At 43.9% G+C, this 14,518-nt stretch overlaps 1 protein-coding gene across 1 annotated transcript; it reads right to left on the bottom strand.

Moving 5' to 3' along the window:
* Nucleotides 1–3: 3 nt before the first annotated feature.
* Nucleotides 4–12,786, bottom strand: LOC118754853 (supporter of activation of yellow protein-like; the record flags this gene model as incomplete). Its single annotated transcript, XM_036489725.1, has 8 exons — nt 9,017–12,786; nt 3,095–4,499; nt 2,446–2,666; nt 1,206–1,297; nt 988–1,137; nt 479–925; nt 140–412; nt 4–73 (listed from the first exon to the last, which is right to left on the bottom strand). Coding segments are annotated over exons 1-8 (6,285 nt in total), but the record flags the coding sequence as incomplete, so codon positions are not given.
* Between the last annotated feature and the right edge of the window lie 1,732 nt (nt 12,787–14,518).

Below are 14,518 nucleotides of genomic sequence, written 5' to 3'. Positions count from 1 at the left end.
CTGTCCGGTTGTGTGTTCCGCACGTTCAACCAGCAAACGCGGGTCCTGCAGCACTGTGTTAAGCGGGAAGCAACTGAAAGGCAGACAAAAAATGCACTGCAGCCCGCGAACAAAAATAAATATTTGTTCTGGATCTTACCTCAACTCTAATGGCGTGTACTGGCGATAATTCGTGCAATACTGGCCGGGCACCACAGCTACGGGGTAATTGGCGTCCGATTCCCGGGATGTGGTAGTGACGCGCGGTCGCAGCAAGGTTGGTGGTTCAGGTATTTGCTCGGCTTTGGCAGCCTCTGCCACTGCCTCTGCTACAGGCCGATATACCAGTGTGGCGGTGGGCGCTGTCGCGGGCAATGGCACGTTCACTGTTAATGTTTGCAAGTCCAGACAAGCTAGACGTTCCTCCTTGCGACTGAAAGGAAATTTATGCCGGTATTTTAAAGGGTTGCTCTTCGAATATTTTTTTTCTAATTCTTACCTTCTATTGAAGTAAGAGTTCCATTTGCTCGTCGAGAGGAGCGCACGTTCGCGCACTTGCAGTCCACGTCCAGACACATTAAGCCCCAAGGCTTTCTGTTTCGCCTCGATTTCGCGCAGGTGCTTTTGACGTATGAAATCCTTGTACTCCTCGTACTTCTCATAGAAATCGGTATACATAATGTCCAGAATGTCGGATGCCCAAACGGCCGTAATGCCCAAATCGCACATACGTTCCGAAACAAGGCCCTTCTCCTGCAGCCAATTACGCTCTTCCATATCGATTTGCCGACGTGGCAGATCGGGATACTTTCTCTTGAAGCTCTTTATACCTAAATACAAAGCGACCTGTTCTTGAATCATGAAAGTATCGCGATTTTTCGATGGGCAACACCCCTTTGGAGGCGGCCAATCATATTCGGCAATTGCTGAGACAGTAATTTCAGCGCTGGAATTTTTTTTAAATCACTTTAAAAATCTGCATATCAGTAGGAAAGTTTGTAAACTTACTCTTCGGCAACGCAAACTTCCATTTTCTTCTTCTTTGGGCGTTTAATAGCGCTGCCATTTTGGACTGCAGCCACCGTGTTGGGATCTAAAATGCTATTCGTGCTCAACACTGAGGACTGGGACTCGTCATTGTTAAGAAAATCGGGTTGCCTATCAATGTGAAGCAATCCCAAATAAAAAACAATTTCAAAAATAGTATTCGATAAGTGCACGCTTACCTCAAAGGAGTTTGGGGCTCCGGCTGCAGCTGTATTTGGGTCTGATTCAAGTCGGCGCTCATGCGAGTATCCTCTTCAAAGACTTGTGGGGACTGTTTGAAGGGGAAAGTATTGCAAAGTAGAGCTTTTATCAATTAAAATGGTAAAAATGTAAAAAGCAGTATTAAAAAAGCCTTGAATCATTAAAAGCGCATATAATTTCTTAATTTGTACACGCACCATCGCATGCACCTCCTCCACCGCTTGGAAAATAGCATTTAAAGCACAGAAGCGCAGGTGGTTGCGTTTGTTGCATAAGTAATTAATTAACTGAAAATGTAGTTTAGATTTGGCAACAGCAACTACTTTACTACGCTGGAGTTCGTCACCTCTGCTGCCTGTTACGGCAGACAAAAACGAAAGCACACAACGAAGCTGCAACACCCATGAAAGAAGCACACGTAGAAGTGCTTATCCTATTATCTCTTCTAAAATTCATAGTCTCTGTGATAAGCTGAGGGCACAGTAGACCTTTTGGTCACTGTGCTTACCTTATTCATATCTATCTCTAACACCCATGAGGGGCTGGCTCAATTTCACCTCCCTCATTTGGGTACACAGCGCAGGAGAAATTTTTGTAGCTGGGGAAAGCCACTAATTGCAGATTCCCCACGGCGAAAAATCATATCCATTATACTATGGTGACGGGGTGGTGAGTTCGGACAATATACATACAACGCTATGAAGAAAAACGGAGCACAAAGAGAAACACAATAAAGCCACCACTTCGCATCGCACACCGAACATTTTCTCATATTCAATGTTTAAGAACTGGTATGCGTCGATGGTGACGTATGTCGTGCTGTCGGAACGAGTAATTCGACGAGCAGATACGATGCGTGCACAAAGATTGTGTGTATATACTACATACATATGTATGTGTATTTTTTCATGGTTTGCTTCACATAAGTGATAATGCAAAAGTGAATTTACGAAGCAGTAAACCAGAATTGTGATAGCAAAAAAAAAAAGAAAGCCAAAGAAAGCAAGAATGCCAATAAACAAAAAAAAAAATACAAATATCGCGAGTTGATATAAACGTGGTAAAAATAATATAACTGTAAATACATATAATCAGAGCCATTGCGTGGAGCGCCGGCACTTGTGCGTTCATTGAGCGGGATTTAGATAATTAAAACTGCTATCAATATACTTGTACATATACAGCATTTAAAATAGTATAGTAAAATGGGCTACATACCGGACTAAAAAGGCCTTTCATTCGATCTGGATCGGGTGTATGCTTCAGACCGCCAACGCAGCGTGGTCTGCTCAGTGCGATTTGCTTGGCGACCGCGCTGGCGCCACGTCCCAAACGATGCGCCCGACTACCACGTGCGCTGCTACGAACAGAACCGCGCCCACGACCACGACCGCCGCGTCCACGACCCACGGGAGTCCCCATCGGACTTGTGGAGTCATCTGAAAATAGAAAAAAATATATAGATTTACATATTATCGTTTAAAGTACAAAACCACGTATCAACAAAATGCAAAACCGTGTGTAATTTCACATAAATTATTTTCTAGACAGTAAAAACACTCATATTTCAAGATGGTTCTCTTTTTTATAAAGCAATCGCGCATTTCTGGCTAGTATATTTCAGGACGAATGGATAAGGATTGAGCCAAAAGCTTGTGTGAGCAAATTCAATTTTTGTCAAAAAATGTCAGTTACGCGGTTTTGCAGAACGACGATACCCGGTTTTGTACTTTAAACGACGATATGTATAGTATGTACATACTATATCGCGAGCTTCAATGCCAATTCCATTTTTTTTTTTTTTACTTTTTGAGTCTAAATCACTGCCCCCAGGTCATGCACCATTTCGGCATTTATTTTTACTTACCTCCTGATAAATCTGCTCCGCTGCCGTCCCCGCCACCACTCTGACTTGTAGTTTCATCATCGCGCCCATCAAACTTGGCGCTGTTTAGCGTTACCTGCATCCGCAACAGATCCGTTTCAATACTCAGTCCTGCGGTGTGCGCTGCGCGCAGCTGCTGTGTTGCCATAAGCGATGAGAAATCATTGGGTCTAAAGACCACATCCGGCACCGGGTCCGAGGAGGACAGTATAGTGGCTGGTGGCAACATCGAGCTGCTGCTTTGATTTTGTACTGCGGCGTTGATTGCGCAAGTGCTAGTGGTAGTGCTTGCACCCGCTATGGTCATGGTGGCAGTGGTGCTGCCATTGCTCGCTGAGGACGACGACGAGCACATTGTCAAGTCGATTTGTGTTGCCAAGGAAATGGACGCAGATGTGCTAGTACCGGTACCAAGTTGAGCTCCAGCAGCTGTGGTCACAGTGGCGGAGCTCATGGAGCTGCTAGAGTAGGCCGACGAGAGACTGGAATTTGAGCCACCATAGTGATTAAGGACGGAGGTCACACCAACATCCGATATCGAATTTGCGGCATTGTTGTTTACAGCACCAGTACTGCCTCCGCCACTTAAGATGTTCGCTGAGCGTTTGCGATTCTTCAGAGCAACCTCGCCGTTGTTGGCACCAATAGGCTTGACTTTCGTTACCGGCGTGATTGCACCACCCGGCAAGATACTGCGGCGAGAACTTCGCGCCCCTGTGCGTAAAGCACGGTCGCTGGTCGAGGTCTCACTCTCATTCGCCACATCTGCACTCTCCAGCTCATCGGATGGCTGCTCCGCGTCCACCATGTCGATGGCCAGACGTTTGCGTAACAGCTCAACACGGCGCGCTTTCGAAACAATCTCCGTGGGCGCTGCGTCTGCGCTAGCAACGCTAGGCTCGTTGAGTGTTGCTGCAGGCAGTGCTGGCGCAGCGTTGGGTGTCGCCGCAGCAGTAGTGTTCTTTTTCGGGCGACCGCGACGTCTGACGATAGGCGGGTTCGCCGGCAACTGGTCAGAGTGCGTTACAACCGCTTTTGCTGCTGCTGTAGCGAGTTCATTCGATGGGGGGCGATTTTCGGCGACGACGTTATTCAAATCGAACTGGATTGGATCCTCTTCGTCCAGGGGTATGGCCAGCAAGTGCTCGTGACGCTGTTTGCGCGGACGATGTATGGAGGCCTTTGGCGAAGAGAGGTCCATTGTTATGGGTGCGTTCTGCGATTGCACAACGTCGTTAGTTATATCCACAACATGGTGATTGCCACCAAAAATGGTGGGTGACGTAGTTATCAATTTGGTGTTAGACGACTCATCGTCTGTCAGAATGGTCAAAGTGGCCATAGTGTGCGATTCGCTGTCAATGCGGCGTACTTTGTTTGGTGTAATCTGTAGAAGGGGCAAAAGTATGTGACAAATACGGTAAATTTTAAGATTTTGAAAAATAGTTTTTTTTTTTTATAAATTCAGCAATAAACTATGTATTGGCCAAATATTTAATACCGTTAACAGAGTTAACATGAAAACGATAAATTTAATTTAATCCAAATATTTGTTTTGATTTTGTTCTCCAGAATCGCTCGCTGGTTCAAAAAACAAGTTAATTTTTTTATGGATACTTTTTCGAGATATTCGCAATTTACCGTTATTCAGCTTAAAAAAAGTGTGGTTCCACTTAATCACGTATATCTTACGAGCGAATTTAATAATAGTAATACGAGATAAAGCAAATGAAAGCAATGAAATTTTTCATAAACTGTTTATACACATCACTTTTCGATAGCCCTAACAGTTTCTGGGAAATTAATTAATCATTCTAGATTTTTTGTTTTTTGTCTTTTTTTATGAAAAAATTCCAACTTTAACAGGGAAAAAATTAAAAAATGTGTAATGTTTTGCAAAAATTAAGCTACTAATGAATAAAATCAATGTATAAATAAAAAAATAATGATTGGTCCAATCAAAATGCGCAAGTATTTTTTGTAAGAAATATAAGCAGAAAAAAGTGTTACTCATACGCCACGTACACCTGAGTAGGTAGTGTTTGCATCGAAAACAAGAGGTGTGTGTCAGAAATGATTAATTAATTTCTCAGAAATCAGGGCTATCGAAAAGTGACGTATATACGGTTTATGGAGAATTTTATTTTCTTTCATTTTCCGTATCTCGTAATAAGGTTATTTAATTGGTTCGTAAGATATACGTGAAGTGAAACCACTATCTTTTAAGGTGACTAACGGTAAATTGCAAATATCTCGAAAAAATATCCATAGAAAAAAAAATTATCTCGATTTTCGGAATCGCCGAGCAATTCTACATAAGAATTGGTTAGTGGCATCCATAGAAAATTTTTGCTGTAAACTAGTGTTATTTATCGATATACATATTATTCGATAGTTATCGTAAACGTGTCCATAATATTTTATATCGTTACTATTGTCGATATGAATTAGTCGGTGATAATCAGGGCTACAAACCGTTCTAAAAATCGAAGCGGTTCGGTTCAGTGGTTCGAAAAACGTGTACCGGTACAAGAAGCGGTTCATGAGTATCTCTGAACCATGGCGGAATTATACCAGATGAAGTAATTAGAGCGAGAAGAAAGATGTTGACACTGTCGCCTCATTTGAAAAATTGCCTTTAATTAATTTGACTATAAGGCAGAGGATGAGCAATGAGCGGCGAGTCTAGTCGAGTAGACAAAAATTGCGTATTTAGAGTTTCGAATTGACGCTCAAAATCTTGCCTTAGGGTTGAAAATCTTATTTGGAAATTATATATATATATATAATTTTTTTTTAATAATTTTCATTTAAAATAATTAATAATAATTAATAAATAATAATAATTCAATCTGTAACAGAAACTACAATAATACAAGTTTCAAAGCGTGTAAAATTTGCAGTAGAAATTAATCAAACTTCAAAAAATTGTCATCAAAATTTCCAAATATCGTTCGCAGCTAACAGGCTACATTCAATTGTAGTCTAAGAAAGTGCAAGTCTCAAGTCGTTAAAAATTACCTTTGATCTTTTAGAATTTTTTTGTTGAGGGTGTTGTGGATTTTTTTCATATAAAAAAAAAATTTGATCATGTGTTATATAAAAGAAAATGCGCAACAACCCCCGGCAAAAAAAGAAGTTCTAGAAAATCAACGGTAATTTTTAATTTTATTTTTTTTTGAAGTTTGATTAATTTTTTTTGCAATTTTTGCAAGCTTCGAAACTTTAGTTAATGTGGTTTCTGTTACAGATTGAATTGTTTTTTAAATGAAAACAAAATTTCGATCAGTCGTACCTAAACCTTGCAAAGTTTTTGCTCTAATTTGAGAGAGAATCGTTCGTTACTTTTCTGCAAGTGTCCACTGGATATTTTTCACTGGAGATCTATTAGAACCAGGGACCGAGAACAAAAGGTACGATCGAAACTAAATGTCGTTCTTGTAGTTTTTTTTTTTTTAACCCAACACGCAGACGCACAGTGGTTCGAATAGCAGATTTAGCAGACGAAAGTCAAAATTTTCATTTGTTTTTAAATTACTTTATGATGCTTGGAATACATTCCAGACAATATATTTAAATATAAATTGCATTTATTATATAAAGCAATTTATGTCCACATTGGTATACGTAAATTTATACTGAAAATTCGTCGTTTTGATTAGTTAAAAAAAAAAAATAAATAAATTAAAGAGTAGCAAAAGTAAAGGCCGCTGAAGGCCGTTATGAAACTACTTGCATATTATTCTTTGCACTTTCATAAATGTAGAGGTTACGTTTTCATACCATGTCTAACAATTTAGACTAGATATTTTCACTTTAGTGATGACATGTCAAATCTCAAAATTAATATCAAGTATGTTCGATGAATTCTTTATATGGAGAAAAAATATGCCAAAAATCAACGGAGAAGGCCCTAGCTACTTAAAAATTTCACTTTGTGTTTCTAAAATTGAATACCCCATTCCGCAAAATCGTTCTATGGCGCATTTTTTTGAATGTCTGTTAAAGATAACTGGTACTTTGACTGCCTGTTAAATTTGTCGCTCACATGCTTGTAATAGCACAGTTATGCATACTTTACATTGCTATACCATTTTTACGTAAAAATCAAAACCCAAACAGTCTTCTAGTTCAGTTAAGGCCCGTTTACATACAACTTTGGCGTTGCGTTGGCGTTGGCGTCGCTTCGACAGCTGACTATGAATACATGCATTTACATGAAAGTCTCCACACAACCAAAGTTGGCAACGCCAACGCCAACACGACGCAGAAAGATGGCCCGCTCTCAACTTTTCGCTCGCGTCGTTCGTCAGCTGTTCCAAATAATCAAAATTATGTGATTTTATTTTCCTTTTTAATCAAATGCGGGCAAGAAATACAGTTTTTAATGCAATTATTGATATAAAATTTTGATTTATCTACCGCTAGTATGCTAATTTAGTGACCAAAGTATTCTCTGTTAAGCGTTCATTGTAGCAAGCTCGGGCGTTACTCGCGCTGCTGTCAAAGCGACGCCAGCGCCAACGGAACGCCATAGTACATAGTGTGCATGAGAGTTGTCACATAAGGAGCATAGCACTTCACATGTATGCAATCGATAAAAAGTCGATAAAGCAAACTGGCTGTCAATTTTTAACAGGCAGTCGAGAAAGCGGCTATAAGAAGTCTAATTAAAAACATCGAATTTTTTAAGAAACTTCGTTGTTTTTTTTTAAATATTGCACAAGCTTTGGAACTTGGATTAATACGGTTTTTGTTAAAGAACAAACTATGTTTTTTTATAAAAATATAATTTAAATCAAATACTAATAAAATAAATAGTCAAAACTTGTCAATACGTGAGTGGTGCATAATTATGATATTTATTAGAGAATTATCTGTTATTTTCAATTATTTAAAAAAAAAACTTTAGTGATTGTTACTATGAGTTGGAAATAAAATAAATAATAAATAAATTCCCCATATAGCCAATTTCATAGAAATCTAAAAATATTTTTAATTTTTCATTCACAAATGGATCTGCAATTTTGAATTTTTGGTGAATGACTTTATATTCGTAATCAGCGAACCAGAAACTTCTTTAAAATTTTCCTCCGCCATATTGGATCCGCTAATTTGAATTTTTGGTAAGTGACTTCAGATTCGTAATCAGCGTTCCAAAAATCCCCTACATAAGAATTGGTGTAAAAATCCATCAGAGTATTTGTTCAAATAGTTCCGTGCAGCTAGATTTGCGATCAGAACGACTGTGAGACAACCTCCTCATTCTTAACGTTGAAGTTATCAAAACGTTTGCCCTCGTTTTGTTCTCTAGCTTAACATTCCTCTTTGAAAACGTTCTCGATAATTTCGTTCTCATTGAAAACGTTCCCGAAAGTTTCGCTCTCATTCTGTTTTTCTTGAGAACGTTCCCGAACCTTTTGTTCTCATTTTGTTCCCGTTCAAACTGCTCTCAATACTTTTGTTCTCGTTTAAATAGTTCTTTTGTGGGAACATTCTTGACATTAAATTTGTTCTCATGCAGGACTAAACCAAAATAGGAACGCGTTCTCCGTCCCTGTATAGAAGAGACTAAATAACCGAACACTTAGACCCAACCAAGATTGATAGATGGGTTGTTTTATAAATGTAAAAAAAACGAACAAATGCAAAAACAATTCAGGGAACAAGCAACTGTTGGGCATATTTAAATAAAGTTGATCTGAAACCCAACGAAATCTAAATGGCATTTAAATAAGAATCCAAAATTAAACTTAAATTCCCTTTAAATATTCATCTGAAATTGGCCCTTAAGTAATTGTTGTGGATATTGATACCAGTTTACATATCGACATCTATAACGCCGAAGGAGTTTACATTTTAATCATATTTCCCAAATGGGTGTGTTCTTCCCCTAGTACTCACCTCGATACACTGCTCTGCCACATCGTTCTCCCTCATCAGGGCCGACATGGCGTCCGCTTGCCTTTTCAAATTCGCTTGATTTGTTCTCTCCGCTGACGCAGTTGCATCGTCCATAACATTGTTGTTGCGCCTCAACACATCCGCGCTGTTTTCTTCATAGGCAGCGTTTCTTCTAATGGCGGCATCATTCAAACCATCTTCGTTGTTTATGTGCAGATTTTTGGGCAACGCAGCGGTATCGTCCAACGTCAAACGCGGACTGCCCTCGGGTGTGTCCAGTATCTCAATGGAATCGATCACCTTCTCCGGCTGAGCTGCCTGCTGATTTGCCATATTGTAGCTAGCGGATCCGCTGTTCATTGCCATGGCCAAACTGCCGGAGCACGTTATGGTCGAGTTTTGCCGAATACGCGCGCCGTTGGCCATCAGGCGTTCCGTCAATTGCGGATATTTGATGCTATTGCTTATTTGCTGTTGCAGCTGCTGCCTTTGTTGCTGTTGTTGTGGTTGTGACTGTTGGAGCGCGTGCTGCTGGTGATGATGTTGCTGCTGCGACTGCAGTGGCTTCGGTTGCAGAGGCGGTGGCACGCCGTACTTTGTTACATTTAGCGGTGCATTCAGTTGATTGAGCAGGAAACTGTTGGTGTTTTCCATCGGCGGCGCTGTCTGTATGACGCTCATTTCTCGCTGCAGCCGCTCCATGAGTATGGTGGGATGCGGCGGTTGTTGTGCATCGCTTATTTGGGGGTCCGCATCGGTGTAGGTGAAGTGCGCAGGCGACGAGCCGGGCGATGGGGAGGATGTTAGGTCGACGGTGTCCACCACATTTGACAGATCGTCTGCGGGTAGCGGTGGTTGCATCAGTTGCGAATCTTCAGTGTTTTCATTGCGCAGCGAGTCACCGTTGCTGACGTGGAACACGTTGTTGAACACTTGTGGGTCGTGCTGCTGCAGCCCTTCATCGATGTCCATGTCGTCGGAGTTGCGACGCGGCTCCTCGATGTCCTCCTCCTCAGCAAACATCGCGCTGTCATTGAAGCCGCAGAACTCTTGGCTGCTGCTCGACTCGCAACCGTTCACCATATGCTCGCGTGCACTACACTCAGCAGTTTGCTGTGGATCCAGCGTCCTTTGCGGCACGCCGCACGCGGCGCTTGTGTCGGTGCCGCCTTTTGGGTCGCTGGATTTTCCACACTTTTTTGAAGCATTGCGCGTTTTGTCCTCCAGAACCGCTTTCATTTTCAACGTTGGCGACGAAAGATTTTTTATGGTGAGCTTGGGCACCACTTTGTTGGCAGCTGCCTCCTCCGCTGCCGATAGAGGTGGCGACGATTCGCCGCTCAAGCCCTCATCACTCTCCTCCGAGGATTGCTGCCCTACGTTTGGTATCGATTTGATGGTCAGTTTGGGTATTTTCTCCATGCACTCGCTGCCGCCACCATCCTGACAGTTGGTCTTGATCGTCAACTTGGGAACGACTTTCTCCACTGCCGTGTCGCAGTTGTTACCCTTCGCATCCTGGCGCGAGATCATCAGCTTGGGCAGTCTTTCTGGCGACTCTTTGCGTGTGCTGCTCGACAACTGCCGCACCACTAGCGGCGATTGCTTGGGCGACTGTGGCGCTGCACTCCCCTCCAGATTAGCCATGGAGATAGTCAGTTTCGGGATGACGTGTGCGTGCTCCGACTCTGTTGGCTGCTGCAATGCTTTGATGCAAAACTTCGGCGAAGTGATCTCGGCGGCAACTTCGTGCGTCTTAATTGTTATCTTGGGTATCTTCTCGGGTGGCGGTGCTGGGTCCTCACTCAAGTCGCTTAGCGACTCCTCTGCATCCAACGACTTAGTTTTGATCGTCAACTTTGGTATGACCTGTGCGTTGGAGTCGTCATTGTGCTGCGTTATGATGACCGCGTGCTCCTGCCCGGTTTTGATGGTAAGTTTGGGTATCTTGCTGCTGCTGCCAGCAACGTTGCCGCCATCATGGGCTTCGCCGTGATCCTCAGCTGCAGCTGCTGTCGTTGACGTGCTTACACAGGCGCCAGTTGCATTGGTTTTTATAGTCAACTTCGGCACCAGCTCCTCGTGCTTTGGCAGCAACGTTTTTATCGTCAGTTTAGGCACAGAACAGGCGTTGTTGGTGACATTTGAAACCGTACACGAGGCGGTGGCCGAGATGGAAGACATCGACGGTACTCCTGCAGACGAGGATGTGCTCGATGACGACGAAGAGGACGAGGCTGGCGATATCGTGGACATGATCGACTCGCTGGTGCCATCCAACGACGTTTTTATGGTGAGTTTCGGTAGTGGGGGAGGCGAGTGTTCACTGTGTGATTTTGTCGATGCTGCGCTGCTCGCCGACGATGCGGACGGACCCGATTGTGTGCTGCTACTGTGCGAAGCGGCTTGCGAATCGGACATTTTGATGGTGAGCTTCGGTACAATGGAACTATCCGAGCTGTCATTGGCCGATCTTATCGTCAATTTGGGTAGAATGTGTGGCTCGTCACTGCCACCGACTACTGCCGACGCCTTGATGGTCAGCTTCGGTATTTGTGCGCCGCTGCGTGTGGTGCGCGACTCGGCGACCGCATCATCTTCGGCAGAGGAAGAGCAATCCGAGGACGCGACGTCGTTCGCCTTCTTCATTATGGGCTTAATTGTGATTTTCGGAACAATGTTCGGGCTATTGTGCGTGTGCAAATTGATTTTAAGTGGCTCCACTTTGCGGATCGACTCGGTACCGCTGTGGCTTGCGGCGCCTTCCTCCCCGGACATCGATTCTGTATTGCTCTGAGATTCAAGGGAGCGCGCATTAACGCTCGTCACGTTCGGCTTGGGTAACTTCAAGATGATCTTGTGGGATTCGGTGGTTTGCTCGGCTGGCACCGCTTGTCCTTGTCCGCCTCCGGCACCTATTGACACTGCGTGCCCAGCGATAGCCTCACCACTTGAGGCTACAGTCACTGCTGTCTGCTCGCGCGCAACCATATCTGCGCTACCTGCGTTGTCGTCGCGGCCGTTCGTGTGCTCCAAACCGCCGTTGCTTAAGATACTAATACTACTTTTGTTGCTGTTGCTAGCCCTTAATTCCGCCTCTACGCTCCTAACGCCTGCTGTACGTGTCGCCGCTGCAGCAGAAGTGGTCGGCATAACCGAATCTAGACCGTGGGTAGCGCGGTCCACGCCGCTAGGTTTTAAAATTTTTCGGCCACTGAAGGATGATTGTGTCGATTGGTGTGGCGATTGTGATTCATCCTCACTGGAGGCGTCCGTTGTCGTTATGTCGCCGCGTTGCTGGGTCGATTGTCTGCCGCTACTGCTGCTGCACGTCGTGGACAACACACGCTGCGGCGAAGAGCTGCAATCATTCCCGGTGGAGCTGGTGATGCGCGCCGGCGATGTGATCAATGCCTCAAGGTGCGGCAAATGACCGGCTATGCTTGTATGCGTATCGCTCGAGGTCGACGTGACAATTTGCTCCTGTTCTTCTTCTGCACTTAGGTTGCTGGACTGCACGTGAGCCAGGGCGGCGCTTTGGTTGTGGTTAACTCGACTGGCGGCGTACGAAATGTTCTGTGGTGGATTTTGTGATTCTTCGGGCGCCTGATTGTTTGTATCATTCATTGCTTTGCTGCTGCTTCGTAGATGGGATGTGATGGGTTGCGAAATCCGATAGAGTTACACCTGGATGTCTTTTAGGATCAATTATCGGCTGCAAAAGGCCATGGCTTAGAAAACATCTTCTGGAAAGGAAAGAAGAAAAAGTTTATAAATTATATATGTATGTAAGTAAGTATGTATATGCAAAAAAAGTGAAAAATATTGCATAAAAACTTAAAATTTTCGTTATCATTTTCCTTCGGCAGATCTTTGTTACATCGCGCATCACGTATTCAACCAAAAGTACAACTCCAAATAGCAAAGCTATAACCACACTGGCACGTATATATCAAAATTTCGCATTCCTATCACGTTCACCGATGATAGCAAAAGTCAAAATAAAATTTACATTAAGATCGCGCCGCGAAGGCTGCCAACCTCCCAGCCAGCCAGCCAACTAGGCAGCCGCGCGCATCATAGACGCATTTGTCATCAAATCGGGGAATCCACACGTCTGCGCTGCGTCTACTACTGCCGTTTATCACAACCCACGAGCTCACTGTTAGGTGGGTAGTCGAACTGGCGGACGAACGGACGGACCAGCAGACAGCTGCTGGCCCCACGACGAGGTCCAGCCGGCGAACAGAGCGAGCAAAACAAAAGCCACGAAACAACGAAAAGCACACAAAGAGTTGGTGGGTTCTTTGTTGTTTCAGCTGCTGTTTGACGCTGCCTTGTCTAAGCATTTAAAGCAACGTAAACCGCATCAGCTGTTCGTACGCTAAGCGTTCATAGCTGCTGCTGCTGTTGTCGATGGCTGGCTCGATGCTCTATGCCTCCTTTCCTTTGGAATCACCTTATCACACACGTTTTGTGCGCGCCCCATCCATGCGTTCCGTGCCGTGTTTGTTTGTGCTCTCCGCATGCAGCAGCTGACTCTCACTCTCTCGCGCGCGCGTACCATAGCCAGTCGAGCGCGCAGTCAGTTTGTGTGCTGCATCTACGGCTATTGCTGCTGCAATGCCACCACAGGCTTCCCCTTCACCTAGGCGCGCACCGAAGGTTCAACGAAACGGCGGAGAGCGAGCATATATGTATGCCAATATTCAGAAGTAAGGTGATTCTTTGATTTTTCGTGAATCAGTAAAGTGTTCGTCGTGTGCACGGGCGCGCGCGATTGCCGTTACTGCTGGCCAGCTACCGACAAGACAGCTTCGCAATGCCGACAACAGTATGGCAGGCAGTCAGCAAACAAGCAACCAGCCAGCCAGCCAGGCAGCCAACTAACTAGCTAGGCGACCAAGCAACCAAACGGCCCACAACGACTGTCGGTGGAAACGTTGTCACATTTGCAAACGGCACTCCAAGCGAAGCACAACCAAACCATCAACCAACGAGCGAATACGAACAGCTGCTAACGCGCAAGCGAATAAGAACACCGACCGACGCGTGGTACAACCAACCGTTCAACGGTAAAAGAGAAAATAAAAGCGAACTGTAATTTCATTGGTGGTCGGGGGCGAGCGGAAAGAAAAAACAGTTGTGGTGGATAACTGTAGTCTTTCTAAATAGCTTACATATTAAAAAATAAAACTAATAATAATCACAGCGAAAAACGTGAGGTCCTTTGGCAACGCAGATGCAGCGCCCCTAGTTAACATTAAACAAAAAAATGCTTTAATAAACAATTGGGTATTATTGCTTAAAGTCTCCTGAAGAGAAACAGAGTTTGCCGATTGTAAAATATAGATCTTCAAGTATTCTACACCATTTCTGCGAAAACTTGTTTGTTTTTTCATATAAAATACATGGGAAACTTTGAAGGCTTTGAGTATCCACTAAAAATTAAAAAAAAAAACAAGGGTGTCTACTTTTTTCGATATTGAACGATCCTAGGGG

Source organism: Rhagoletis pomonella, unplaced genomic scaffold (assembly GCF_013731165.1).
Source record: "Rhagoletis pomonella isolate Grant_MI unplaced genomic scaffold, Rhpom_1.0 Rhpom_scaffold_04764, whole genome shotgun sequence".
Taxonomy (NCBI): domain Eukaryota; kingdom Metazoa; phylum Arthropoda; class Insecta; order Diptera; family Tephritidae; genus Rhagoletis; species Rhagoletis pomonella.
The sequence above is the reverse complement of the archived record's forward strand: the minus strand, read 5'-3'. Positions and strand labels throughout refer to the sequence as shown.